General features: G+C 39.9%; 1 protein-coding gene across 2 annotated transcripts; it reads left to right on the plus strand.

Annotated features, from left to right (window-relative positions):
- MTFMT (mitochondrial methionyl-tRNA formyltransferase) lies at positions 2,636-26,849 on the plus strand. 2 transcript variants are annotated; one of them, XM_005685304.3, is made up of 9 exons: positions 2,636-2,909; positions 4,874-5,083; positions 8,654-8,776; positions 10,426-10,528; positions 11,611-11,686; positions 18,133-18,224; positions 24,874-24,952; positions 25,814-25,896; positions 26,428-26,849. In XM_005685304.3, exons 1-9 carry the CDS (start codon positions 2,689-2,691, stop codon positions 26,611-26,613), a joined length of 1,173 nt encoding a protein of 390 aa, XP_005685361.3. In that variant the 5' UTR covers positions 2,636-2,688; the 3' UTR covers positions 26,614-26,849. The 2 variants fall into 2 exon arrangements, with proteins under 2 accessions (XP_005685361.3, XP_017909149.1); XM_018053660.1 differs by lacking the exon at positions 4,874-5,083.

Consider the following 27,256-nt stretch of genomic DNA (forward strand, 5'->3'; position numbering starts at 1 on the left):
CTCCAATGCATGAAAGTGAAAAGTGAAAGTCAAGTCACTCAGTCGTGTCCAACTCTTGGCGACCCCATGGACTGCAGCCTACCAGGCTCCTCCGTCCATGGGATTTTCCAGGCAAGAGTACTGGCGTGGGGTGCCACTGGGTCTAGTGGAGACCTAATAACCTCAATGTACAGAGGTCACCTGGAAAAACACTGAATAAATTTCTCAGGACCAATTTTTTTTAAGGCTATATCTCTGAAAGTCACAATGGAGATCTGTAGGAAAATATACACATTTAAATTGTACACAAAGCCTTTTAAGAAAATACTTCATGTGGAGCACAAACAAGATGTATTTTACACAACACTGCATTGTAAGGTAGTAAATCTAAACTGAAATCATATGATCTGTACATGAGAAGACTCAGTCTGCGGTAACCCCAAAGGGAGGCATACATATAACCACTTTAGAAAGTTTTCAGCACCTTGTAGAAGGGCTTTTGCTCCTGCTGTCTGCTTTGTTTTTAAACTAGACAGAATTAAACTACATTTTTAGTTTCTAAAAGTAATTTTCCCTGCTTTGAATTCAAATGTTTAAATTTATATATGGTTAGTTTTTTTAAAAATCGGATCCCTTTCAAGTAGAAAAAGGAAAAAAAAAACCTAAGTTACATTTTCATAGTAAGTTGACAGTGTCTCTTTAACCCGAACCCTGAGCCCTCAACTCCTGAAGCTGCAGTTAAAGCATCACGTGGATGGAGTGTGCTTCGACAGTCAATGCTGCTCTTGACAGTGTTGAAGGGGCTATCAGAGGTGAATCTGGGTTGCTGGAAATTAACTGGATCATAATGCAGTCTCGCTCATTCAAGGAGAAAAATTACATAAACACAAATATGAGGAGTCACACTTTAGACAGCAGCCTCTGAGGTGAAAACCCAAATGACTATTTGACTTGGATTTATAGGTCCTGTTGTATGGGAAAGTGAAAGTGAAAGTGAAGTCGCTCAGTCGTGTCCGACTCTTTGCGACCCGTGGACTGTAGCCCACCAAGCTCCTCCGTCCATGGGATTCTCCAGGCAAGGAGACCATTAAATAATATTAGAGGAAATTCCCTGGGGGTCCAGTGGCTAAGACTCTGTGCTTTCACTGCCCAGAATGCAGATTCAATTCCTGGTTGGAGAACTTAGATCCTGCAAGCCCTGCAGTGTGGCCAAAAAGAAAAAAAAAAAAAAATCATATTCCACTTACATGAGAGGATGTTAGAAGATAACTTGACGGAAGAAATAGATGGTTGAGATCGTATCTCCATCCCCTTCTCATATACAATCAGATGAGCAGACTCACTGGAAATACAGTCCCTCCCTGCCTCTTTGCCTATCTCTTTTCTATTCAACACACAGGTGAATTTGTCAATGTCTATGCATACATCAGACAACTTCCCTCAGTAATTCCAAACTGTGAGAAGCAGAGGTCCCCACAGAGCATTAAAAGGATACATACAGGTACTTCCCTGGGGTCCAGTAGTTAAGATTCCACCCTTCTACTCCAGGGGACACTGGTTCAATCCTTAGTTGAGGAAATAAAATGTCACATGACCAAAAAATAAAAATAAATAAATTAGGCCAAGATATTAAAAAAATACTATTAAAAAGGGTACATAAAGAAAAACACTAAATCCATACAGGCAGGCACTCAAGGCTTCAAGGAGGACGTCTGACCTTGACGTTAAAGAATGGATAGTATTCAGAGAGGAAGTGGGGAGGGGAGCATAAGCTAGGGCACTGAAGCAGGGATGTGCAGAGTTCATAATTTAGGAAAAAGGACTGGCCCAGGGTCATTGAGCCTGAGGTTGTGTAATGGGGAAAGGTGGTGACAGTAAGTCTAGGAAGGAATCTGGTCTCCGCTCTACAGTCAAGTTGCATAGGCCACTCAAGGACCTCAGCAATACAGAATCTAAGCACTAAAAGCTTTTAGATTCTTCTGAGGACAGCTTCCCCTGCCCATAGTCCCTGAGAATCTCCTGTGTTATCCCTCTGTGCGGAAAGGTACCCACAATGTATGGGGAAAAGTGGGCCTTTGAGTCACTAGAGTGACTACAAGCAAGAATTGGGGACACTGACTTCCCTAGTACTTGGGATTGCTGTGAAGGTTAGGATTACAGACTTTGGAGCCACGTGGGGCTAGCTGAGAGGACCTTACATAGGTAACTCCCCTAACTTCACGGAGTCTCAGATCCTCTTCAGTAAAATGGCTGTAATAATATCTACCTGGTATGGGTGATATGAAGATTAACTAAATAAATGGGATCTAGTAAATATTAGTTATAATGGCTGATAAAATGGTACAGAAATAAAGAAATAGAGATTTCGTCATCTGAAAAATGACGATTTGTTTCTAAAAATATGATTTGTTTCTAAAAAGAGTTGTTTGGGGAGATTGGCTAAATCTTGCAAACAAATGCAACAAAGCACTTTTGAACCTGCAAATTCTTTTTCCAGCTCCAACACAGATGGGGCACGCCTCCAATCAGGCAAGCCACGCCCCAGCTGGGGAAAGGCCTCGCCGGACGAGTTCCCCCCGGCCCCGCCCCTCCGGCCCCGCCCCTCCGGCCCCGCCCCTCCGGCCCCGCCCCTCCGGCCCCGCCCCTCCGGCCTGGCGCCGGCGCCCTCACCGCTCCGCGCCTGCGCAGGGTAGGCCGCCCGCGGAAGAGATGAGGGTGCTGGTGCGGTGCTGCTGCGGGCACCTGCCAGTCGGGGGCGGCGCGGGCCGAAGGCCGAGCCCACGCTGGCGGGCGCTGGCCAGGCTGAGCGCGTCCCCTGGCTGGGAGGACGGCCAGGGCGCTCAAGTCCGCGAGAAGCCGCCTTGGAGGGTGCTCTTTTTCGGCACTGACCAGTTCGCCCGCGAAACGCTGCGGGCGCTGCACGCCGCCAGGTACCGGGGCCGGGGATTGGGAGGCCCGGGTGTTGAGGGCGCAGCTGTGGAAACTCTGAGGCCGGCCTCGAGGATTTGGGCTTCTCGTCGGGAAAAGCAGATGAGCGGGAGGAGCGTGGGCCCAGATCCCGGCGTCTCGGGCGCCCGGAAGGTGCGCCGCCCCCCTCGGCAGTCCTTGGGTGCCCCGTGGTCCCGCCCGGCCGGTCTACACGCCCCCGACTCTTAACGCGCTCTGGGCTCTATGGCACCCCATGCTGTTGAGACCTTGCCGCCTGCTTTTCATGCATCACTTCTGACTTGTCCCACCACCTCCCTGCCCCCTTTGCATGGAAACCGTGACCCAGAGAGGTTAAGAGATTGCCCAAGGTCATCAGCTGAGCAGGTTGGGACTAAGATGGGGTCCGGCTTCAAAGACCTCCCTTTTCCAGTCGCTCCTACTGCCTCCTACTCAGCATGATTTGTACCCTCTAATCCTTTGGGCTTCTTACTAGACACCGGCATCTCTCTGCACACGCTTACCTTACACTTTGACTACCTATCTCCTCCCTGTGTACAACTGGATCCAGTTTTCAGGGACTGAAACGAAGACACAGTCCAAAAGCGAACTGCTTTTCCAATGAATAAACTTATAAACCAGAACTCTTAGGTATACATTTAATATTTATTCCGCAGGGGGATCCTAGTTCCCTGGCCAGGAATCAAGCCTGGGCTCCCATAAGTGGAAGTGTGGAGTCCCAACCACTGGACCACCAGGAAATTCCCTACCTTTAGTATTTCTGAAATTCAACAAATTGTGCTTCCTAGGGGGGAGAATTATTTGAGGTCTAGCCTGTCAGGAAGGTCCGTGGTATGTGGTGGCTGTCCCCACACACACTGCTCTGCCTCCTTTCCCCTAGTCTGCTTTTTTTGTTTCCCCATTCCTTGTTTTCCCCATGCACCCAGACTCAGTTCTGTCATCTCCCTCCATCACGTCTTCCCTGCAAGTACTTCCCAGCAGACCCTCATGTTGAGTCCTTTACAAATGCCCTTGTATTCCCGGTCCTCACACTCTGCTCTGTTACGCACCCTGACACACTCCCTTCACACGTGCTCCCTTTGGACACTGTCTGTAACGCACTCTCTGCATGCTGCTTTCCCTGTGTGGTCTCTCGCATCTCTGACTGCATGTCCTGGTGCTTCTGCTGGTGCTTCACTTGGCAGCCCCAGTACTCCTGCACTTTCTGTTTGGGGCCCTCCTGTCTGCTCCTTTTCTCATAACTCCTCAACATTTGATGCAATACCTGCCAAGTAAATGAACAGCCCCTGGCACTGGAATACTATGCAGCAGGTGAAAAATTGAGATAGTGTTACATACAGTGTCATGGAATGATGCCCATGGGATGTGTGTGTATGTACATAGAAATATGTATATACACATACATATATATTTATAAAATATTGTTTGAATAACGTGGTTATAGTAAAAAAAAGAAAATTCAAAAAATTTAGAAGATAGACAATGAAAAGTCAGGTCCTTCCTTCTCGTTCTCTCAGTTCCCAATTCTCTTCAATTTCTTATTCTAGAAATGTTTGATGCATACATAAGCAAATGTATGTTTAACCATTTTTTTTAAAGACTCACATAATATCATACAGTGTTAGAGAAAAAAACAAGATGCAGGACAGTATATATAATATTCCAGTTGTGTAAAATGTCTACTGTATGTGTTTCAGTGTGCGCAGGGAATTTCTAGAACCGTAACAGTCCGAAGAGTAGCCAGTAGCCACTTGCGGCTCTTTGAATTTAAACAATTAAAATTAAATAAATAAACCAAACTTTAGTCTTTCAGTTGCACTAGTTTTAACATTTACCCTTAAATGCTTTGTGAATTAATCAGAAAAATGCCTTCAAAATGTATGAAGTAGTTTAACATTCTGTCATTATCTTAACCCTGTCATATTTTCTTCTAATCTTTCCACCTTAGGGAAAACAAAGAGGAAGAGTTAATTGAGAAGTTGGAGGTGGTCACAGTGCCCTCCCCATCACCAAAAGGACTGCCAGTGAAGCAATATGCGGTCCAGTCTCAGCTTCCAGTATATGAGTGGCCAGATGTGGGATCTGGAGAATATGATGTTGGCGTGGTAGCATCATTTGGCCGACTTTTGAGTGAGGCTCTTATTCTTAAATTTCCCTAGTAAGTTTTATTTGTAAGGAAATACAGTGCACAGACCTTGGTCTTTATATATTGGACCTGGTATCTAAAGTGCAGTACAGTGTGACTTGAACTCTAATTCTGCTTGGTTCAGTATTTTCTTATAAAGTAAAAGATTTCATTAGTGGCCTGAATTGTTTTGTTTGTTTTGTGGCTAAAAACGACACAAGTTTATTGCCTTATAGTTCTGTAGGTTGGGAGTCTACCTATGGCTCACGAGGTTAAAATCAGAGTGTTAGCAGGGCTTCATTCTTTTCTGGAATCTCTAGGGGAGAATCCACTCCTTTGCCCTTTCCAGCTTCTAGAGGCCACCAACTTTCTTTGGCCCATGGTGCCCTTCCTCTATCTTCAGAGCCAGCGATGGAGGATCAAGTCTTTTTTACTTCACATCTCTCCATTCCATTATCACTTTCTGACCTTCAGCAAGGGAAGGTCCCCTGCTTTTAAGAATTCATGTGATTAGATTGGACCCACTGGATAATCCAGGATAATCTCTCTATCTCGGGGTCTTTTACCTTAACTGTATCTACAAAATGCGTAAAGTAACATATTCACAGGTTCTGGGGATTAGGACATAAACATCCTTGGAGATCCATTATTCAGCTAACACTGGAGGAGATGCTAGGGTTGGTTTCATGAGTCAGTAAGCACTGGCTCCAAACACTCTTGAATGTTCCCATATTTTTAAGATACATTGCACAGTAATTTGATCAGTTCAGTTCAGTCGCTCAGTTGTGTCCAACTCTTTGCGACCCCATGGACTGCAGCACACTAGGTTTCTCTGTCCTTCACTGTCTCTCAGAGTTTGCTCAGACTCATGTCCATTGATTTGGTGATGCCATCCAACCATCTCATCCTCTGTTGTCCCCTTCTCCCACCTTCAGTCTTTCCCAGCATCAGGGTCTTTTCCAATGAGTCAGTTCTTTCCATTAGATGGCCAAAGTATTGGAGTTTCAGTTTTAGCATCAGTCCTTCCAATGAATATTCAGGACTGATTTCCTTTAGGATGGACTGGTTGTATCTCCTTTCAGTCCAAGGGACTGTCAAGAGTGTTCTCCAACACCACAGTTCAAAGAAGCATCAATTCTTCAGTGCTCAGCTTTCATTATGGTCCAACTCTCACATACATACGTGACTGCTGAAAAGCCATAGCTTTGACTAGACAGACCTTTGTTGGCAAAGTAATGTGTCTGCTTGTTAATATGCTGTTTAGATTGGTCATAGCTTTTCTTCCAAGGAGGAGGTGTCTTTGAATTTCATGGCTGCACTCACCATTTGCAGTGATTTTCCATTGTTTCCCCACCTATTTGCCATGAAGTGATGGGACTGGATGTCATGATCTTCGTTTTATGAATGTCGAGTTTTAAGCCAACTTTTCACTCTCCTCTTTCACTTTCATCAAGAAGCTCTTTAGTTCGTCTTCACTTTCTGCCATAAAGGTGGTGCCATCTGCATATCAGGTTATTGATATTTCTCCCAGCAATCTTAATTCCAGCTTGTGCTTCATCCAGCCTGGCATTTCTCATGATGTACTCTGCATATAAGCTAAATAAGCAGGGTGACAATATACAGCCTTGTCATACTCCTTTCCCTATTTGGAACCAGTCCATTCCATGGCCAGTTCAGTTCAGTTGCTCAGTTGTGTCCATCTCAATTATGAAGTATGCAGTCATTGAGATTTCAATATTTGCACAAAGCCAAATGGCAAAAAAGCAAGTCAAATGCACAGCTGAAAATGAAAAACATGCCATAGTAATCTAAATTGTCTTACATGTCAGTTCTCATACTGACATTTCAAGTCACATGGGAAGATTAACATTACTGGCATGAATTGTTAAAATATATGATGCCCTTTATCACTATCTATGAGCTGCCACCCACCCTCATTTAAGTTCTAGTATATATGCTGCCAGTTCCCAAATTTGTCCCTCCAGTTCAGATCTCTGTCTGAACTCAAGGCCCCTGGCACACACTGCCTCCTCTGCAGCTCTGCTGGATGTCTGAGAGGCACCTTACATTTAAGATATCCTGGACCTTTCACCCCAAAGCCTGATCCTTCCCCAAATCTTCCTTTCAGCACATGGCAACTCCAGCCTTCAAGACCCCAAACCTTGGCACTGTTGTTAATTCCTTGTCTCACACCACACATCCAGTCCATCAGGAAGTTCTGCCAGCTCTGCCTTTGAAATCTGCCTGGAATGACGGCTTCTCATCACTTCTGTGGCCTCCACTCTTGGCTCTCGCGCTGCATAACCTCCTAAGTGGTCTTCGCTCTGTCTTTGGCCCTCTCAGTCTTTTACCCCCCAACACCACACGATCCTTTTAAAGTGTAAGTCAGTCATGTCATTCTGCTCAAAGTTCTCTGGTGGTTTTCCATCTCGCTCATAGTAAAAATCCAGTCCTTTTTTTCTTCCTGTTGGATTCATTATTGCTTATATCCCCAGTACTTAGTGCCAGGATGTGAGCTGTACTTAGTAAATGTTTGATGAATGAGTCTAGGCTGAACAGTGGAATTTAGAATATAGGAGGCTCATATATATAGGGGCTTCCCTGGTGGCTCAGTTGGTAAAGAGTCCACCTGCACTGCGGGAGACCTGGGTTTGATCCCTGGGTTGGGAAGATCCCCTGGAGAACGGAATGGCTATCCGCTCTAGTATTCTGGCTTGGAGAATTCCATGGACTATTCCATGTGGTCACAAAGAGTCCGACACAGCCGAGTGATGTTCACTTTCACTTTATATATATATATATATACACACACATACTGTCAAGTGCATACTCTTGCTGATGGAAATATCATTAGTGGCAGATTAATAAATTATTATAATTGCTTATTTATGGGTGAAAAACATACTGGGATACACATCAATGGTGAATAAATCATTCAGTGGGGATCTAACAAGCTTGTTTTAGGAACTCTATATAAAAATTTAGTAAGTTGAGGGTAATTATGTAATTTGACTAAAAATATAATTTTACATTGTCCGTGAGATGCATGATTGGGTTTGCGTGGTTCCTCTCATATAGTAAAAAAACACATTATATGTGTTTATTTGAGAACTCCCAGCTATCACAAGCTGTTGTGGAACATCTTTGGAACAATGACTAGTTCTTGCTCTGTTATTGAGTTTCATGGGTCTCTTATGGCAAGAGAGTGTACTTAGCTCTGACTCCTCCTTTAGTTGGTTTGAGACTAGATTTAACCGTTTTTCAAAATTTCTGGCAATGTTTAATGATGAAAAATAGCATATTAGTTTAGGTAGCAGTAAGCTAAGGGGCTTCCCCGGTGGCCCAGCGGTAAAGAATTCACCTGCAGTGCAGAAGCTGCAGGTTTGATCCCTGGGTCAGGAAGATCCCCTGGAGGAGGGCACGGCAACCCACTCCAGTATTCTTATGTGGAGAATCCCGTGGACAGAGGAGCCTGATGGGCTACAGTCCATGGGGTCTCATGGAGTCCGACACACTGAAGCGATTCAGTCCACATATATGCAGCAGTAAACTAAATGGTGAAAAAGCCCACTTTCATACTAATTTCCGTCTTTTCTAACTCAGCGGCATCTTGAACGTCCATCCCAGTTGCCTTCCGAGGTGGCGTGGTCCAGCCCCTATAATCCACACCATCCTGCATGGAGACACAATTGCTGGAGTAACGATTATGCAAATTAAACCTAAAAGGTAGAGCATATTTTCTTGTCCTGAGACTTTTTGTGATTTTTGAATCTTGATGTCAGTCTGCCTGAGGGAAAGGGGAGGTGGATAAGTGGGTGCTAATCACTAATTTCTCTAACTCCTGGGTGCTTTTTTTCTTCTGTTTCTTCCTGGTTTGTAACATAAAACACATGTGTTTTAGAATTTACGCAATGTCTCTTTATACTTGTTAATGAAATAGTGTTATTAACAGCTGGATTTCTGTAAATGACATTTATAAGTGAGAGATGGATTTTTGCATATTAGTTGTCATAATCTTGGTTTTCTGCTGACCTTGGTTTCTATGGTCAAAATTTTTTTGGAACCTGAAGTAGTGCATTGTATACCAATGTGCTATATAATTGTCTTTAATATTTAATTTCTCAAATCATACCTACAATCTAAAAAACAGTTATTTTAAATTGTATCAGGAGAGTATCATAATACTCTGCCTGTTATCACCTAATGTCTCCAGAGAAAAGAAAAATTCACAAGTTCACCAGAATAAGTCAATATCTGGGATTTGCTTTAACTTCAGGAAAAAAAAAAAAAAGAGAGAAGAGAGTCAGATGAAACAAGAGTGGTGAAACTTTGGTAGTTCTCAAATCTGAGTGATGTGTATATGGGGATTCCTTAGACTGTTCACTCTGTTTTTGGAATGTTTGTAACTTTTCATAATAAGCATTTTACTAACGCTTATAGGTAAAAAATAGAGTTAACATACCACAGAGTTGCATATTTAAAACAAAGTATATTTGTAATAGAAGTTGATAGCCAATATTTGCAGAGCTTGATATAAAATTCAAGACTTGTGGCAATGCAAATACATTTGCACCCACTATTATTGGTTATAATTCAGGCAAAACTCTTGTCCTTTGAGAAAGGAAATATTGAAAGGAATGATTATAAATTCCTTAATTGTACTTCCTTGGAAAATAAATTCTTTGCTTTGTGCTTTCATTATATAGCCACTTTCTCATACTGTTTATTACTAATGGTAGAATTATTTGTGGTTTTAAGTAAATCCCTGATGTGCAACTTTATACTTGTTTCCTTTGGGAAAAAATAAACTTAAAATCTAAATATAGGCCAGATTTGCTCTTCCTTCTTTCTTTCTTTTTTAAATTTTATGAATTTTAATAGTTTAGTAAAATGACTGTATTGGAATTTAATTTTGTTAAGCTCAAATATTGACTCTGTATATGGCCTATATGACCAGAAAATGGTACTTAAGAGTAAAGCAGATGAAAACGCAGAAAATGGTGAAAAGTTAATAGGCTTAAACTCTCTAGTTAATAAACTCAGGTGATATTAGAAACATGCTAATGTTGCTCATCCTTCTTTGAAACTGACATTTCTCCCTTGCCGACGGCTAGCAGTTGTATTCATGGCCATGGTTAAACTGCCCTTATTGGGGAATTCCCTGGGAGTCCAGTGGTTAGGGTTCTGCGCGTCCACCACAGGGGGCCCAGGTTCAATCCCTGGTCAGGGAACTAAGGTCCCACAAGTCATACATGTGGCCTAAAAAATAAACAAAAACTATCCTTGTGGTATGTAAACATTCATGTAGACAAACATATTGATCATAAGAAACAGTCAGTGATCATGTTACTATTTGCTTTTGATTTTCTTGGTAGGTTTGATGTAGGTCCAATCCTCAAACAGGAAACGGTTCCTGTGCCACCCAAGAGCACCTCGAAGGAATTGGAAGCAGTGCTGTCAAGACTGGGTGCCAACATGGTACACTTTTCCAATATCCCCCTGCTTGTTTCCAGAGTGTTTATGATGAAAAGAACATTTTATGATATATAATTTTAAATGATTTCTATCCCTGGCTTCCTAAAAATCAGCTTGGAAGTCTTTGAGAATTTACACAGAGGAGGTACTTACTCAAGGCTTTTGAATGAAATATGTGATTTTGTATGATCTACCGCATTCCAGGGGGAGGCTTTTAGACTATTCTTCCAATTTCACTCTCAATCTCAGGGATATACCATTCATCCCTGTCAAACCGGACCAGGAGCATTTCCTAAGTAAGTCACAGCTTTCCTCCCACTTTTGTACCTACGTTCCAGTCGTCTGCATCCATGTACTTTGGAATTCTGCTGACCCCCTTGCTGTAGATGAACTTTGACTTTTTCATTCAGTCTGTCTGAGTAACTGCTTAATGGCCCAATTAGTGATTTTCATCTGAACTAAACTTTCTGTAGAGGAAAACGTTCTCCCCAGGTTTATAGACGGTGCTTTCCATTGTAGGCACTCACCTCGGAAATGCTGCTATGATAGTATCTGTCGTTTATGGAGCACTGGCTTGTGTGCCCAAGGACTGTATTAGATACTGTTATAGTGTACTATTATAGAGGCTCTTATATCCTTTTTTTTTTTTTTTAACCTTTCCAACAAACCTTTTTCAACTCTTTTATAGAAGATGACCTTGAAGGTCACAGACAAGTAAAATAGCTTTTCCACAGAGACACAGCTAGTAGGCAGTGGAACTGGGATTTGAATCCAGAACTGTGTGACTCTAGAGTACACTCTCTTTAAGTCTCCACAGCTTTCCTTCATACAGAGTGAGAGTGTGGCTGGCTGAGCTCGGGCTGTTCTAACGGCCAGTCAGGGCTCAGCATTCTCAGAAAGGAAACCTGTGACCTATAGTCTGCAGAGAAGCGACAGCTCCCCTAGACTCCACCAAGTCGATGGCTCTTCATGGCTTAAGCCCATTTATTGCCTGACCCCAGTTTCACGGTACTGACTTGTAATGTTTTCTGTTTTTGTTCTTTTCATCTTGAATATATTTCTCTCCTCCTTTTTTTTTTTTAAAGCTTATTTCAGTTTTGAAAAATTTGCCTGAAAGTTTGAATAATGGAAGGCAGCAGCCAGCCGAGGGGGTGACACATGGTAAGTGCAGACGGCCCAGACTCTTAGACCTTTCCTGAGGTTTTGTTTGTCGTGATTGGCATCTGAATCCTCTGACTTCTTCACTGTACATTTCCCTTAATTTGACCAAGATCGAGTGACCACTTGCAGGTCTGTTTCCAGAGAATGATCGGTGAGGGATCTTTCTCTCTCTTCACATGTAGCCTTTAGTTCAGTTCATTCGCTCAGTCGTGTCCGACTCTGTGACTCCATGAATTGCAGCACGCCAGGCCTCTCTGTCCATCACCAACTCCCGGAGTTCACTCAAATTCATGTCCATTGAGTCGGTGATGCCATCCAGCCCTCTAATCCTCTGTCGTCCCCTTCTCCTCTTGCCCCCAATCCCTCCCAGCATCAGAGTCATTTCTAATGAGTCAGCTCTTCACATGAGGTGGCGAAAGTACTGGAGTTTCAGCTTTAGCATCAGTCCTTCCAATGAACACCCAGGACTGATCTCCTTTAGGATGGACTGGTTGGATCTCCTTGCAGTCCAAGGGACTCTCAAGAGTCTTCTCCAACACCACAGATCAAAAGCATCAATTCTTCGGTGCTCAGCTTTTTTCACAGTCCAACTCTCACATCCATACGTGACCACTGGAAAATCCATAGCCTTGATTAGACGGACCTTAGTCGGCAAAGTAATGTCTCTGCTTTTGAATATGCTATCTAGGTTGGTCATAACTTTCCTTCCAAGGAGAAAGCGTCTTTTAATTTCATGGCTGCAATCACCATCTGCAGTGATTTTGGAGCCCCCAAAAATAAAGTCTGACACTGTTTCCACTGTTTCCCCATCTATTTCCATGAAGTGATGGGACCAGATGCCATGATCTTAGTTTCCTGAATGTTGAGCTTTAAGCCAACTTTTTCACTCTCCTCTTTCACTTTCATCAAGAGGCTTTTTAGCTCCTCTTCACTTTCTGCCATAAGGGTGGTGTCATCTGCATATCTGAGGTTATTGATATTTCTCCCAGCAATCTTGATTCCAGCTTGTGTTTCTTCCACTCCAGTGTTTCTCATGATGTACTCTGCATAGAAGTTAAATAAGCAGGGTGACAATATACAGCCTTGACTACTCCTTTTCCTATTTGGAATCAGTCTGTTGTTTCACGTCCAGTTCTAACTGTTGCTTCCTGACCTGCATATAGGTTTCTCAAGAGGCAGGTCAAGTGGTCTGGTATTCCCATCTCATTCAGAATTTTCCACAGTTTATTGTGATCCACACAGTCAAAGGCTTTGGCATAGTCAATAAAGCAGAAATAGATGTTTTTCTGGAACTTTCTTGCTTTTTTGATGATCCAGCGGATGTTGGCAATTTGATCTCTGGTTCCTCTGCCTTTTCTAAAACAGCTTGAACATCTGGAAGTTTACTGTTCACGTATTGCTGAAGCCTGGCTTGGAGAATTTTGAGCATTACTTTAATAGCGTGTGAGATGAGTGCAATTGTGCAGTAGTTTGAGCATTCTTTGGCATTGCCTTTCTTTGGGATTGGAATGAAAACTGACCTTTTCCAGTCCTGTGGCCACTGCTCATTTTTCCAAATATGCTGACATATTGAGTGCAGCACTTTCGCAGCATCATCTTTCAGGATTTGAAATAGCTCAACTGGAATTCCATCACCACTAGCTTTGTTTGTAGTGATGCTTCCTAAGGCCCACTTGACTTCACATTCCAGGATGTCTGGCTCTAGATCACACCATCGTGATTATCATGAAGATATTTTTTTGTACAGTTCTTCTGTGTATTCTTGCCACCTCTTCTTAATCTCTTCTGCTTCTGTTAGGTCCATACCATTTCTGTCCTTTATCAAGCCCATCTTTGCATGAATGTCCCCTTGGTATCTCTCATTTTCTTGAAGAGATCTCTAGTCTTTCCCATTCTGTTGTTTTCCTCTATTTCTTTGCATTGATCCCTGAGGAAGCCTTTCTTATCTCTCCTGGCTATTCTTTGGAACTCTGCATTCAGATACTTTTATCTTTCCTTTTCTCCTTTGCTTTTCACTTCTCTTCTTTTCACAGCTATTTGTAAAGCCTCCCCAGACAGCCATTTTGCTTTTTTGCATTTCTTTTCCATGGGGATGGTCTTGATCCCTGTCTCCTGTACAATGTCACGAACCTCCATCCATAGTTCATCAGGCACTCTGTCTATCAGATCTAGTCCCTTAAATCTATTTCTCACTTCCACTGTATAATCATAAGGGATTTGATTTAGGTCATACCTGAATGGTCTAGTGGTTTTCCCTACTTTCTTCAATTTCAGTCTGAATTTGGCAATAAGGAGTTCATGATCTGAGCCATAGTCTGCTCCCGGTCTTGTTTTTGCTGACCATATAGAGCTTCTCCATCTTTGGCTGCAAAGAATATAATCAATCTGATTTCGGTGTTGACCATCTGGTGATGTCCATGTGCAGAGTCTTCTCTTGTGTTGTAGGAAGAGGGTGTTTGCTATGACCAGTGCGTTCTCACAGCAAAACTCTATTACCCTCTTCCCTGCTTCATTCAGTATTCCAAGGCCAAATTTGCCTGTTACCCCAGATGTTTCTTGACTTCCTACTTTTGCATTCCAGCCCCTTGTTATGAAAAGGACATCTTTTTTTGGGTGTTAGTTCTAAAAGGTCTTGTAGGTCTTCATAGAACCGTTCAACTTCAGCTTCTTCAGCGTTACTGGTTGCCTTATGAAAGATTAAAACAATTTTTTCTATTCTTTTTATGAAAAGCACCAAACGCAAAGGTAAATTGAAAGACAGTGAATACCTGTTTAACCCAGAGTCAACAATCACTAATGTTTGTTCTCCTTGGAACGTCTCTGTCTCTCATCCCATTTTCTTTATATATACACGTATGTGTTTATGTGGTATACATATTTTAATTTCTGCTGTTTCATTTGTGGTCTTCCCAGTTGGCCCTGGTGGTAAAGCACCTGCCTGCCAAAGTAGGAGAAGTAAAAAAACACGGGTTCAATCCCTGGGTTGGGAAGATCCCCTGGAGGAGGGCATGGCAACCCACTCGAGTATTCTTGCCTGGAGAGCCCCATGGACAGAGGAGCCTGGTGGGCTGTGGTCCATAGGGTCACAAAGAGTTGGACATGACTGAAGTGACTTAGCACATACCATTTGGAAGTATGCATTATAACTTTTCATCCCTCAATATGTTAACATGCATCTCCTAGGAAAAGTAAACATAGCCAGTCCATATTTAAATTATCCTGTCTAAAAACATATTTTATGGCTGTATATCTTTTCAGACTAGGATCCAAATATGGTGAGTTGTATGTCTCTTTAGCTTCACTAGAGTAATTCCTCCACTGCTTTTTCCTATGTCATTAACTTTTTGAAGAGAGCAGGCCAATTGTCTATTTCCCTTCAGTATTTAGTTCAGTGTTTAGTTTTTCTAGCCCTTAAAGTTCCTGTAAATCAGAAGTTCTCAAGACTTCATTAGATTCAGGCTTAAAGTTGTGGAAAGAGAATTTCATAGATGATACTGTGTTCCAGTGATACTGGTTTCAGGTTGTTTTAACCTTGTGTTGCTTTTTATTTTAACTTATGATTTAATTTTATTTCTTGAATATGTGAGACATTTTCATGACTCAGAATTTAAAACTGCTTGAAGGATATTCTTGGGGAAGTCTCTGGAGCTGAACATGACTGAGCACCAACATGCACGTGGGGAGTCTCTGCCTCTCGCTGCAGTTTTAGCATGTCACGTCAGTAAGCCATAATCCTGGGTTGCACCAAAGCTAGTCAAGAAGCTAAGTTTGATCACTTGGTTGAGGTGGTGACCACCAGATCTTTCTACTGTAAAGCCATGTTTCTTCCTTTGCAAATGACAGGTAATCTGTGGGGTAATACTTTGATAACCGTGCAGATATCTGGTTTCCTAGAGGCTCAGCAGTAAAGAATCTGCCTATAATGCAGGAGACACCGAGACATGAGTTCGATCCCTGGGTCAGGAAGATCCCCTGGAGGAGAAAATGGTAAACCACTCCCGTATTCTTGCCTGGAAAATTTCATGGACAGAAGAGCTTGGCAGGCTACAGTACATGGGGTTGCAACAAGTTGAACGTGAATGAGCAACTAAACAGCAACAACCTTTCACAGTTTTAGCAGGGATTGATGCTCCTTCCTTCAATGAATTATTTCAATGAAAATCAAAATGGTTATTTTCCAGTTCCTTTTATATTTAATGGTTGGCATTATTCTGTAAAGAAGAGCTTTTCCTCATTAATTGGGGGTGAATTTTAATTCATCCTAGAAGGGCAGGATAATTTCTTAATTCTTTCTGTAATTATCAATTTTTAAAAAAGAAAGTTGGCAGCATAATCACCTTCAGTTATGATGGCAAGTGAATTTTTGTATCATTTGACTTACGGATTTTTATTTATTGTGTTTTATAGTTAATCACATTCCTAATGCTTTGTGCTGCTCAAGCTGTCCCAAATTTGGCCCGTGGTGGCCTCTTAAAGTTGGCTCCTGTACCCTTTTGATATCCCCCAAGCCCCAGAATAGTTTTTGAGTGCTTCCTTGTTTTCCACAAGGTGTCCCAGGCTCACCTTATAAATTCTGTGCCCCTCGTTGGAATCAGCCATCTCTCCCTTGTTCATTTTAGCTGGGGAGTAGTATTTGGAAACCATCTGATACCATGATGTGTTCCAAAATGAGGTATCAGAAAAGGCTGGGTGTTATATTTTTAAAAAAATATTTGAGTTGATACTGTTTCTAATTCAAATTTTAAAGTACAGAATTTTTCTTGTATTTTCTCTTACACAAAAAAACCTTTTTAAAATCAATTTCTGTACCATTTTTTATTTGCTATGCATAAAATAATTTCAAAATTGCAATACCAATATTACTGTGAAAAATTTAAGTACTAAGTAAGAGTTAAGAGCTACATTTTTTTTTTTTTTTTGGTGCTTAAAATATATCCTTCTAGAGTATGTAGTTAGAGTACTTTGCTCAAAGCTTACTGGAGATAATTATTTTTTCCATGTGGCTTTGTTATCTTGTTTGATATTAGATTATATAGTTAAGTTTCTTTGTTTCAGTTTGGTTTTAATTTTCAGGGTTGCCTTTTTCCTCTTTACAACTAAAGCTTAGTTTTGAGTATTTGAAACATTTGCATGATTCAGAGTTAAAAGCATTTGGAAAGGTTACACAGAGGAGTCTCACTTCCATCCCATTCCTATCTGCTTGGATCCTGTTTCTCTCCCTCTAGAATTGTTAGTTTCTGATTTAGCCTCTTAGGTGTTTCCTTTATAAAAAGAAGCAAAAACACACACTTTAAAACTGACATTTTTCTTTTTTATTCCACAAAGGATAGCTTAAAATATACACTCTTCTGCATCTTTCTTTCTTTCATTTTACAGTGTACGCAGGTGATCATCTATCAATAAAAAGTTTTCGTGTTCTTTTTTATGGCAGTGTAGTTCTCATTTGTATGGAAAAATCATAGTTTAATCAATAGACCCTCTTATTGGTGGACATTTGGACTATTTCTAATCTTTTGCTATTTCCAGTAATGCTACTATGAATAACTTTATGCATGTGTTACCTCCTAGTCTAAGAGATAAGAAATTGTGTCTTGGAGTGGTTTTAATTCACATTACTCCTTGAGTAAGGTTGAGGAACTTTTCATGTTTAGGGACTATTTGCATTTTTTTTTAATCTGAAAAGAGTCTGTTATATCTTTTGCCATTTTTTTATCCAATTTTTGGTTTCTTTTGTCTCAGTTTTTAGGAGTACTTTGTGTAATAGATAGAAATAGATCTATATAATAGATACAAAGTGCTCCTAAATATAATTTAAATATAAGTAATACATATATATATAGTACTTATATGTAAATACTTATATTTATTATATAGATATATCTCTCATGCAGTATATATAAATAGATAAAAAATACTGTGATATAAATTGCAAATACCTTGCTTGTCATTTGTCTCCTGGCTTTATTTGTGGCATTTCTTTTTGTCTTATAAAAGATTTTTATGTAGTCACATTTATCATTCTTTAATTGCTTCTGGACTTTGAATCATAAAATAACTTTTTCTGTTCCTAGGTTATAAAGAAATTTACCCATGCTTTCTTCTGTGCTTATAGTCACTCAGTTGTGTCCAACTCTTTGCCACCCCATGGACTATAGCCCGCTAGGTTCATCTGTCCATGGGGATTCTCCAGATAAAAATACTGGAGTGGGTTGCCTTGCCTTCCTACAGGGAATCTTCCCAACACAGGGAATGTTTTCTTCTAGTACTTTTATTTATTATGTATGTATGTGTATATATATGGAAAATTTAAAACATATAGAAGTTGAGAAAATAATATGATGAATTTTCTATTATTCAGATCATTCTCTCTGTCATGCTGTATCAGTAATTACCAATTTATGGTCATTGACCTGATATTCATTCTTGCCATTGGTTTTCTCTCACAGCCCCTAAGATTTCTGCTGCTACCAGCTGTATAAAATGGGAAGAACAGACTTCAGAGCAGATATTCAGACTTTATCGTGCTGTTGGAAATATAGTAAGTTGGAAGTCACATTGCAGTTTTACCTAACTGTGTGTGTATATGTGTGTGTGTGTTGTAATTTACTTTTGAAGTATTTTTATTTAGGAATCTCATAAACAAAACCTAAGGATCCTGAAATGCATTTGTTTCATTTAGTAATTATTTTAGTTTTGATTGCATAGGCTTCTCGTCGCGGTGGCTTCTCTTGAAGAGTGCGGGCTCTAGGTGCACGGGCTTCAGTAGTTGAGGCATGTAAGCTTGGTAGTTGTGGCTTGCAGGCTCAGCTGCTCCTCAGCGTGTGGGATCTTCCTGGACTGGGGATGGAACCTGTGTCCCCTGCATTGGCAGACAGATTCTTAATCACTGGACTCCCAGGGAGGTCCCTGAAATTAATTTCTAAATGAACTTTTTCTGCATCTCAAACTGAAACTCTATAACCATTAAATAACAACTCCCCATTCTACCCATCCCACCATCCCTGGTAATCACTGTTCTACTTTCTGTTTGTGAATATGCCTATCATAGGCACCTCATATAAGTGGAATCATACAATACTTGTCCTTTTGTGCCTGGCTTATCTCACTTAGCATAATGTTTTCAAGTTTCTTTCATGTGGTATACCATGTATCAAAATGTCATTCTTTTTTAGGGCTGAATAGCATTCCATTGTATATATATGTAGCACATTTTGTTTATCCACTCATCTCTTGATGGCCATTTGCGTTGTTTCCACCTTTTAGCTAATGAGAATAATGCAGGTATGAATGTGGATGTACAAATATCTGTTTGAGTCCCTATTTTAATTCTTTTGTATATCTGACATTCATTTTTAAAATATTTGTTATATAGAATCTTTTTTAACTTTTTTATTTTTTAGTTTACTTTTTGGCTTCCGTGAGTCTTTGTTGCTGTGCATGGGCTTTCTTGCTTGAGGTGAACAGGGTCTCCTCTCTCGTTGCGGCTTCTCATTGCGGTGGCTTCTCTTGTTGCGTGGCGCAGGCTCCAGGGTACATGGGCTTCAGGAGTTGCCTCACTCAGGCTCAGTAGTTCCAGGTCCTAGGCTCTGGAGAGTGGGCTCCATAGTTACGGCACATGGGCCTAGTTGCCCATGTGTGGGATCTTCCTGGACCAGGGATTGAGCCTGTGTCCCCTGCATTGGCAAGCAGATTCTCAACCACTGGACCACCAGGGAAGTCCCAAGTTTGGGGTTTTTAATGGACTACCTTTGTTGGTTAAAATGGAGAACTGCCTTTGAATATCTGTAACATGCCCAGATCTTCAGTGAGGATTACAACCTTATGTTATGGGTATTATCCCATTTTAAGTTGCCAAATTGAGGCTTAAAGTAGATGCTCAATGAATGGCTACTGAATGTTGTTGACAGTCACATTGTTAGTGAGAGTCAGGTTTTGAACCAGATCTGCCTGACTTCAAACCCTGTACTTTTCCTGCTGTAACTGAATGGTATTAGGGAAAGCAACATTGACTTTAGAACCAGACAGAGCTGGATTCCAGCTTCTCTCTGCTACTTCCTAGCTTTGTAGACTTGAGAAAGTTATTTAACTTCTGAGATTTAGTTAATTCATTTGAAAATTAGAATGACATATTGTATATAAAGCATCTAGTACAGTATCTGATACCTACTATTATTCATTCACTAAAAAAATAATTTATTGAAATCCTGTTATGTGCTAGGCATTGTTCTGGGTGTTAGAGGTGATGTGGGAAAGCAAAAACAAATAAATAAGGATAATATCAGATAGTGTGATAAGCTCTTCAGTGAAAATTAATGGAAGATAATGTGATAGATTCACTGGTGGCTATTTTAGATTGGATATCTGTTTGGGGAAGGCCACTCTGAACTGACATTTAAGCTGAGATCTGAAAGACAGGAAGGAAAAAGTCATGCCCAGATTAGGAAAAGAGCATTCCAGGCAGAGGGAGCAGCTAATACAAAACTCCAGTAAGCTAAATCAGATAAAGATTTACAAAAAAAGAAAACTACAGATCAATAGCCCTTATTAACGTAGGGGCAAAAATCCTTAATAGAATTAACAGACTGAGTCAAACAACATGTAGAAAAGGATTATACACCGTGGTTACGTGCGATGTAGCCCAGGAATACAAGGTTGGTTCAGCATAGAAAAATCAACGTAATACACCATATTAATAGAATAAAGGACATAAACCACATAACTGTCTGAGTAGATATAGAAAAGGCCTTTGAAAAATCCATTATCTTTTCATGATAAAAATATTCAACAGACTAAGAATAGACAGGAACTTCCTCAAACTGGTAAAGAATATCTACCAAAAAAAAAAAAAAAATCCAAAGCTAACATCACATTTAGTGGTAGAAGATTGAAATTGTTCCCTCTAAGATCAGGAACAAGACAAAGATCTCCACTCTCACTGTTTTTTAAAAGTTTTTTATTTTTAATTGGAGGATAATTGCTTTACAGTGTTGTGTTGGTTTCTGCTTTACAACAACTCACCACTTGTATTCAGTATTGTACTGGAGGTTATAGCCAGAGTAATTAGACAAGAAAAAAAGGAACAGTGTAAAACTATGTCTATAGCATTATATTAGAACATTATAAAGACTCCCCCCTCCAATGGAGAAGGCAGTGGCACCCCACTCTAGTACTCTTGCCTGGAAAATCCCATGGACGGAGGAGCCTGGTAGGCTGCAGTCCATGGGGTTGCTGAGAGTCAGACACCTGAGTGTGACTTCACTTTCACTTTTCACTTTCACGCACTGGAAAAGGAAATGGCAACCCACTCCAGTGTTCTTGCCTGGAGAATCCTAGGGACAGGGAAGCCTGGTGGGCTGCTGTCTATGGGGTTGCACAGAGTCAAACCCAACCGAAGTGACTTAGCAGCAGCAGCAGCAGCAGCAGCAGCAGCAGCAGCAGCAGCAGCAGCAGCAGCAGCAGCTCCCCTCCAAAACAATAGAGCTAATAAACAGCAAAGCATTCCTAAGTAAATGGAAAGACCTCTGTGTTTGCAAATAAGATTTAATATTGTTAAGATGGCACTGTTGCCCAAATTGATCTACAAACTCAACATATTTCCTATAGAAATCCTACTTGACTTCTTTGCAAAAATGGACGTTTATCCTAAAACTCATATGGAATCCCAAGAGGTCCAGAATAGACAGAAAGTCTTGAAAAAGAACAAAATTGGAGGACTAATAGTTCCTGATTTTACAACTTACTACAAAGCTACAAAAATCAAGGCAATGTGATACTGGAAAAGATAAACATAAAGCTCAATGGGATAGAATTGAGAGTCCAGAAATAAACCCATACATTTATGGTCACGTGATTTGTGATAAGGATTCCAAGACAATTTGATGGGGAAAGAATAGTCTTTTTACCACATGGTGCTTGAACAACTGGATATTCAGAATAGAAAGAAATGGATTTGGATCCCTGCCTCACACCACGTATAAAAATGAGCTCAGTATGGATCAGAAACCTAAATGTAAGAGCCCAAACTATGAAAACTCTTGGAAGAGGATATATACCTTCATGACCTTGAAGTATGCAATGGTTCTTAGATATAATGCCTGAAGAATAAGCAACAAACTAAAACCAGAGAAATTGGATTTCAAAATTTAAAAGAACACTAACAAGAAAATGAAGAGACAACTTACTTAATAAAATATGTGCAAATCATATATCTGATGAGAGTCTAGTAACCAGTATATATAAAGAACAAAGAACTCATAGCAAAAAGGTTAAGATGATAAGCAAAAATCTAATAACATGATTAGAAAATCAGCAAAGGCTCTGCATAGACATTTATCCTAAGGAAATATATAATTGGCCACTAAGCATATGAAGAGATAGTCAATGTCATTACTCATTAGGGAAATGCAAATCAAAACTACACTGAGATACCACTTCACACTTACTAGAATTGCTGTAATTTTTTTTAAAAAAACAAACATAATCAGGGTTGATGAGGATGTGGAGAAATTTGGAACCCTCATTCATTGTTGGAAATGTAAAATGGGGCAGCTGCTTGAGAGAACAGTTTGACAGCTCCCCCTAAAGTTAAAACAGTTAAACACTACATAATAACCCTTATCTTCTGCAATTCACCTTTCCTCTCCACTGAGAAATGCTTGTGCTATAACAGAAGGAACGCTTATCTTGCAACCAGAAAGTGAAATTTGATTCCTAGAGCTGCTGTGTATTAATGAAGAGCAAGATTCTTAACTTCTCTGAGCTTCTGCATTTTACCTGTAAAATGAGGTTAATGACCAGGTCCACAACTGTCAAGATCAAAGGAGATAAACTGTCAATTTAAATCCATGCCAACGTATGATTTTGACAGTAATGATAGTGAACACAGAAATGACTGTGTTCTTACTGTCCCTCTCCTTCCTGCAGTGCTCTGATGATAAGGTGAAGGTGAGCTTTACCTCCCCAAGAACAAGTACTGTGTATTCTAATTCTGTACCTATATCGTATTTGTAGCCCTCTGTAAATATAAACGATTTTCAGTCAGTAAACGTGTTTCAGAAGTCTTTATAGAGTTCTTTGGGAGAGAAAAGGTTACACATGAAAATCATTTCATGACTTACTGGAAGCTGGTGAAAGAAGAATCAGTCAGCAAATTATAGAAGAGGATATCATACCAAAATATTACATAGATAAAGTTGTGAATATTTTTCTTCAAATGTGTTTAATTCTCTGATTTAACCATTCACATCTTTGAAACAGCCTATCTTATTCTGAAAGTTAAATGTCCTGTTGAGGTGGCCGTGAAAAGAGCCCTGACCTGAGAAAGAGAAAATGTAGATTCTGGTCCTTGGCTCTGCCCTTAACCAACTGTGTCTAAACGTGGGGAAATGGGTGCATTGCTCTGAGCCTCACTTTCCTCATCTAAGAAATAGAGGACTGAACTGCAGTCTGAAAATTAGTTTATTTACTTCACAAATTCGAAAGAACTTATTTTCCTGGTGTATGTTAATTTCTCTTAGCCTATTTAAATCAAAGTCTAATAAAAGTAGCATCTCACTGTGGGGAAAGGCAAGATGGATTATTCAGTATATAGTGTTGGGATGGCTGGTTAGCCAAAAGAAAGGGAGCCTTCAAGTCTCATCTTTTAAAATCAGAATAAAATCTAAATGGATCAAAATGAAACTGAAAAGAACTGGGAAAAAGCGTAGTTGGATAATTTTGTAATATTTGATAAGGCTAATAAATACTACTTAATAAATAAAAAATTATGCATGGAAAAAATTACCCAATATCAAAAGTTAACAAACTAGAAAAATATTCATAATACATCTGAGAACTAAAGAGCTAATTTCCTAAAAATATAAAAGCCTTTCATGAATTAATGAGATGAACAACTCAGTTTTTTTTTTTAATGAGCAAAGGCCATAAACAGGCCTAAGAAATAAAATGTGCAAGTGTAAGTAAATATGCACTACTCCTTAGCCTCAATAATAATAAACAGTAGTAGACTGTCATTTTTTTCTCTTATCAAGATTGTTTAACGATAAAATGTTGATGCCCTTTAACCCAAGTGGTCCACTTAAAAAAACAGCTATTGGGACTTCCCTGGTGGTCCAGTGGCTAAGACTCTGTGTTCCCAATGCAGGAGCCCTGGGCTCAAACCCTGGTCAGGCAGCTAACTCCCACAGGCCGCAACTAAGAGTTCATATGCTACAACTAAAGACCCAGGGCAGCCAAATGAATTAATAAATATATTACACAACAACAACAGACTATTCTCCAGAAATATAAAAGTCCTCAAAGATATATATGCCAGGCTATTTATTATCACATTTAAAGTTTTTTTGTAATTTTGTAATATGTTATGAAATGTCTATCATAAAGGCATTGGTTGCATAAATGATGGTACATTTTATAAAATGGAATATTGTCCAGCAGATAAAAGAATGAAATAGATAAGTGTGTACTGATGAAAATTTGTCCAGTTTATGGTTAAGTAGGAAAAAAAAAAATCCTTGTCAAACACTATGTGTTAGATTTTTGTGATAATTATATTTATAGAAAAGATACAAGGACATACACATCAGGGTATTAACTGGTTACCTCTGGGGATGGGAGGTAACCTCCGGGCCTCACTTTCTTTGTCTATGAACTAGAGGACTGAACTGCAGTCAGTCCGTGAAAAAAATGATGAGACTGAACTGCTCATCATTTATGTTACTTAGTGCCGTTTGCAGCCTGGATTTAGTGAAGTTTTTTTTTTTTTTCTGTGATAAAAGTTTTATAAGCAAAAATTTACCACCAGTTTTGCCAGCACTGCATTTTCACTGTGTCTTGTGCCATGTGGGATGACTGGATTGGTGTTCGATCAGTGATACTTAAGAAAATTATTCATTTTCTAATTTTTTAACATTAATTGTTGTAATGCTTGCATTTTTATAATGAGCATGAATTTTAACTAGAAATATTAATAAAGGTATATATTGATTAAAATGGTATTTAATTTTAAGATCTTATATATCCCTAGGGCTGATGCAGAGGGTCATGTTATGTTCTGTTTCATAAGGTTCAGAGACTAAGTTCCCAGTTCCACTGTAATTGGGAGAGAAAGGCCAGATTAATACAAAATAATAATTGAAAGTGTCGGGGATTGAGTGTATGTTTTTATCCTTCTTTCATTTTATTTGCAGATTCCGTTGCAGACACTCTGGATGGATAATACCATTAAACTTCTGGATTTGGTAGAAGTTGATAGTTCAATCCTCAGTGGTACTTACTTTTGAATAGCTGTCATGGAAAATGTTTTCAGTATAGTCCATTTGAAAATGTGTCTGTTTTACCATGAGTCACGTTTACTAAAAATAAGGATTCTTTGAGTTTGTTTCAGCTCATTAATTGTAATACTTTACATTCATTTATAATGTTATTCTTTGCAGTGTCCATTCACATGTATTTCCTCTTTTAACCATTGTAAGAAACTCAGAAGTAGATACCAGTGTTATTATCCCATATTAAGCTCTGTGATTTCTTCTCTTAAGGTTTTCAGGGAATACAGAATGATTAGGTTAATTTCCTTCTGGTGAATATCATAATGAAAATCTCTGGGCAGCTCAGTGAGAATCTTAGGCCAGGGTGGAGCATTTCATAATCTGGTCCATTCAGAGGCCCGTTCGTGTCCTACCTTCCTGGTAGACTGAGCCACAGAGGGAGCTGGTGTAGTTCACAGGGTGTCAGAGTTACCCAGGGATCTAGGAACTGGGATTTGTTTGGTCATGGATAGAGGCCCCAGCTTAGATCCTAAGTTTCCCTGTATATCTCTCCACTGCAAGCTAGTTATTTCACCCAAATGGTCAAAACCTCTAGGTTCAACATTTTAGGTTGATCTCCGGGACACTGAGTAAGTAGCTGCTTATGTGTATGGAAAGGTTCCTGTTGGGTTCAAGATGCACACAGAGCACCATGACTCTCTTGTAAGTTTTGGATTACAGTCAGGGCATCAGCAAATGTGTGCTCTCCAGTATTAGTACTGTCTTGCAGAATGTTCCCTTTGATTTTTGAGAAGCACTATGAAGTTGTGTAATTATTTATTCTCTCTCTCATATCCTTCTTTTTCTCCTCCCGTTTCTTTAGATTCAAAATTAACAGGACAAGCTGTAATTCCAGGATCAGTAATATACCACAAACAGTCACAAATACTGCTGGTTTGTTGCAAGGTACACTTTCCTTTAGTTTCACGTAATTACACTTCTTTTGTTGAGTTTATAGTTTATATCATTTGTCATTTTTAGTTGGGTCATCACTCAACTAACTGCCTGTCCATCAGATTGTGATGAAGTTTTACTAAGGTGTTACTATTGCTCAGACAGTGAAAAATGATTCAGTAACTTTGTTGTTGTTTAGTTGCTAAGTCGTGTTGAACTCTTTTGCGACCCCTTGGATTAGAGCCTGCCAGGCTCCGCTGTCCATGAGATTTCCCAGGCAAGAATACTGGAGTCGGTTGCCATTTCCTTCTCCAGGGGATCTTCCCAACCCAGGGATGGAGCAGCATCTCCTGCATTGGCAGGTGGATTCTTTACCACTGAGCCACCAGGAAAGCTCATCATTTATCTTACTTGGTGCCATTTGCAGCCTGGATGTAGTAAAGATTTGTTTTTGTGTGTGTGTGTGATAAAAGTTTTATAAGTAAAAATTTCCCACCAGTTTTTCCAGCACTGCATTTTCACTGTTTGTCTTTTGCCCTTTAGGATGACTGGATTGGTGTTCGATCAGTGATGCTCAAGAAAACACTAACAGCTACTGACTTCTACAATGGATATTTGCACCCCTGGTACCAGAAAAATTCCCAAGCTCAACCAAGCCAATGCAGATTTCAGACTCTCAGACTTCCACCAAAGAAGAAGAAGCAGAAAAAAAAAATTGTTGCTATGTAATAGTGTACCAAGTACTTTGGAAGAAGATGGACAAGAACCTACTATAAACTTGTAATTTGTTAGAAGCCTTATTTACAAGGAATTATCTTGACTTTCAAAGAATTTGACACTGTTGAAAGGGAAGATTATCTTAAAAAAGATGAATTACCTCACTTTGCATTTTCCGTCTAACAGTTAAAAATAGCTTTTTCTGTTTGAATAAAAAGAGAAGTTTTAAATTAAATTTTTATTTATAATATCAGACTCATCAGACTGTATCTTTACGTGACAGTGAGTACGACTAACTGGTATGTGTATATACTGAAGAGAGTTTCTTTTAAAAAAGTGCATCTATTAAATTTTTAAAATCATATGTCCCCTCTGACTGTGTTAGCATTTCAGCAGTATTCAATCTACGTTTTGGATTTTTAACAGGGAGTAAAGTCAGATCTTTACATTTATCTACCATCTAGTTCCTACCAAGTCATAAACATTCATAATATGTTATAATCTCTGTAAATTCACATTTTACACCTGGATTTCCTTAAAGCAGGAATGTAGTAACATTCTTCAACATGTTTGTGCAGTAAAAGTTGTTGATCAGCTGGCCTGTGCAGACTCATCTTTTCTGTGTCCAGGAGAGTCAGGCACTTCTCTGGAGGAA

The sequence above is a fragment of the Capra hircus genome, chromosome 10, assembly GCF_001704415.2.
Source record: "Capra hircus breed San Clemente chromosome 10, ASM170441v1, whole genome shotgun sequence".
Lineage (NCBI taxonomy): Eukaryota > Metazoa > Chordata > Mammalia > Artiodactyla > Bovidae > Capra > Capra hircus.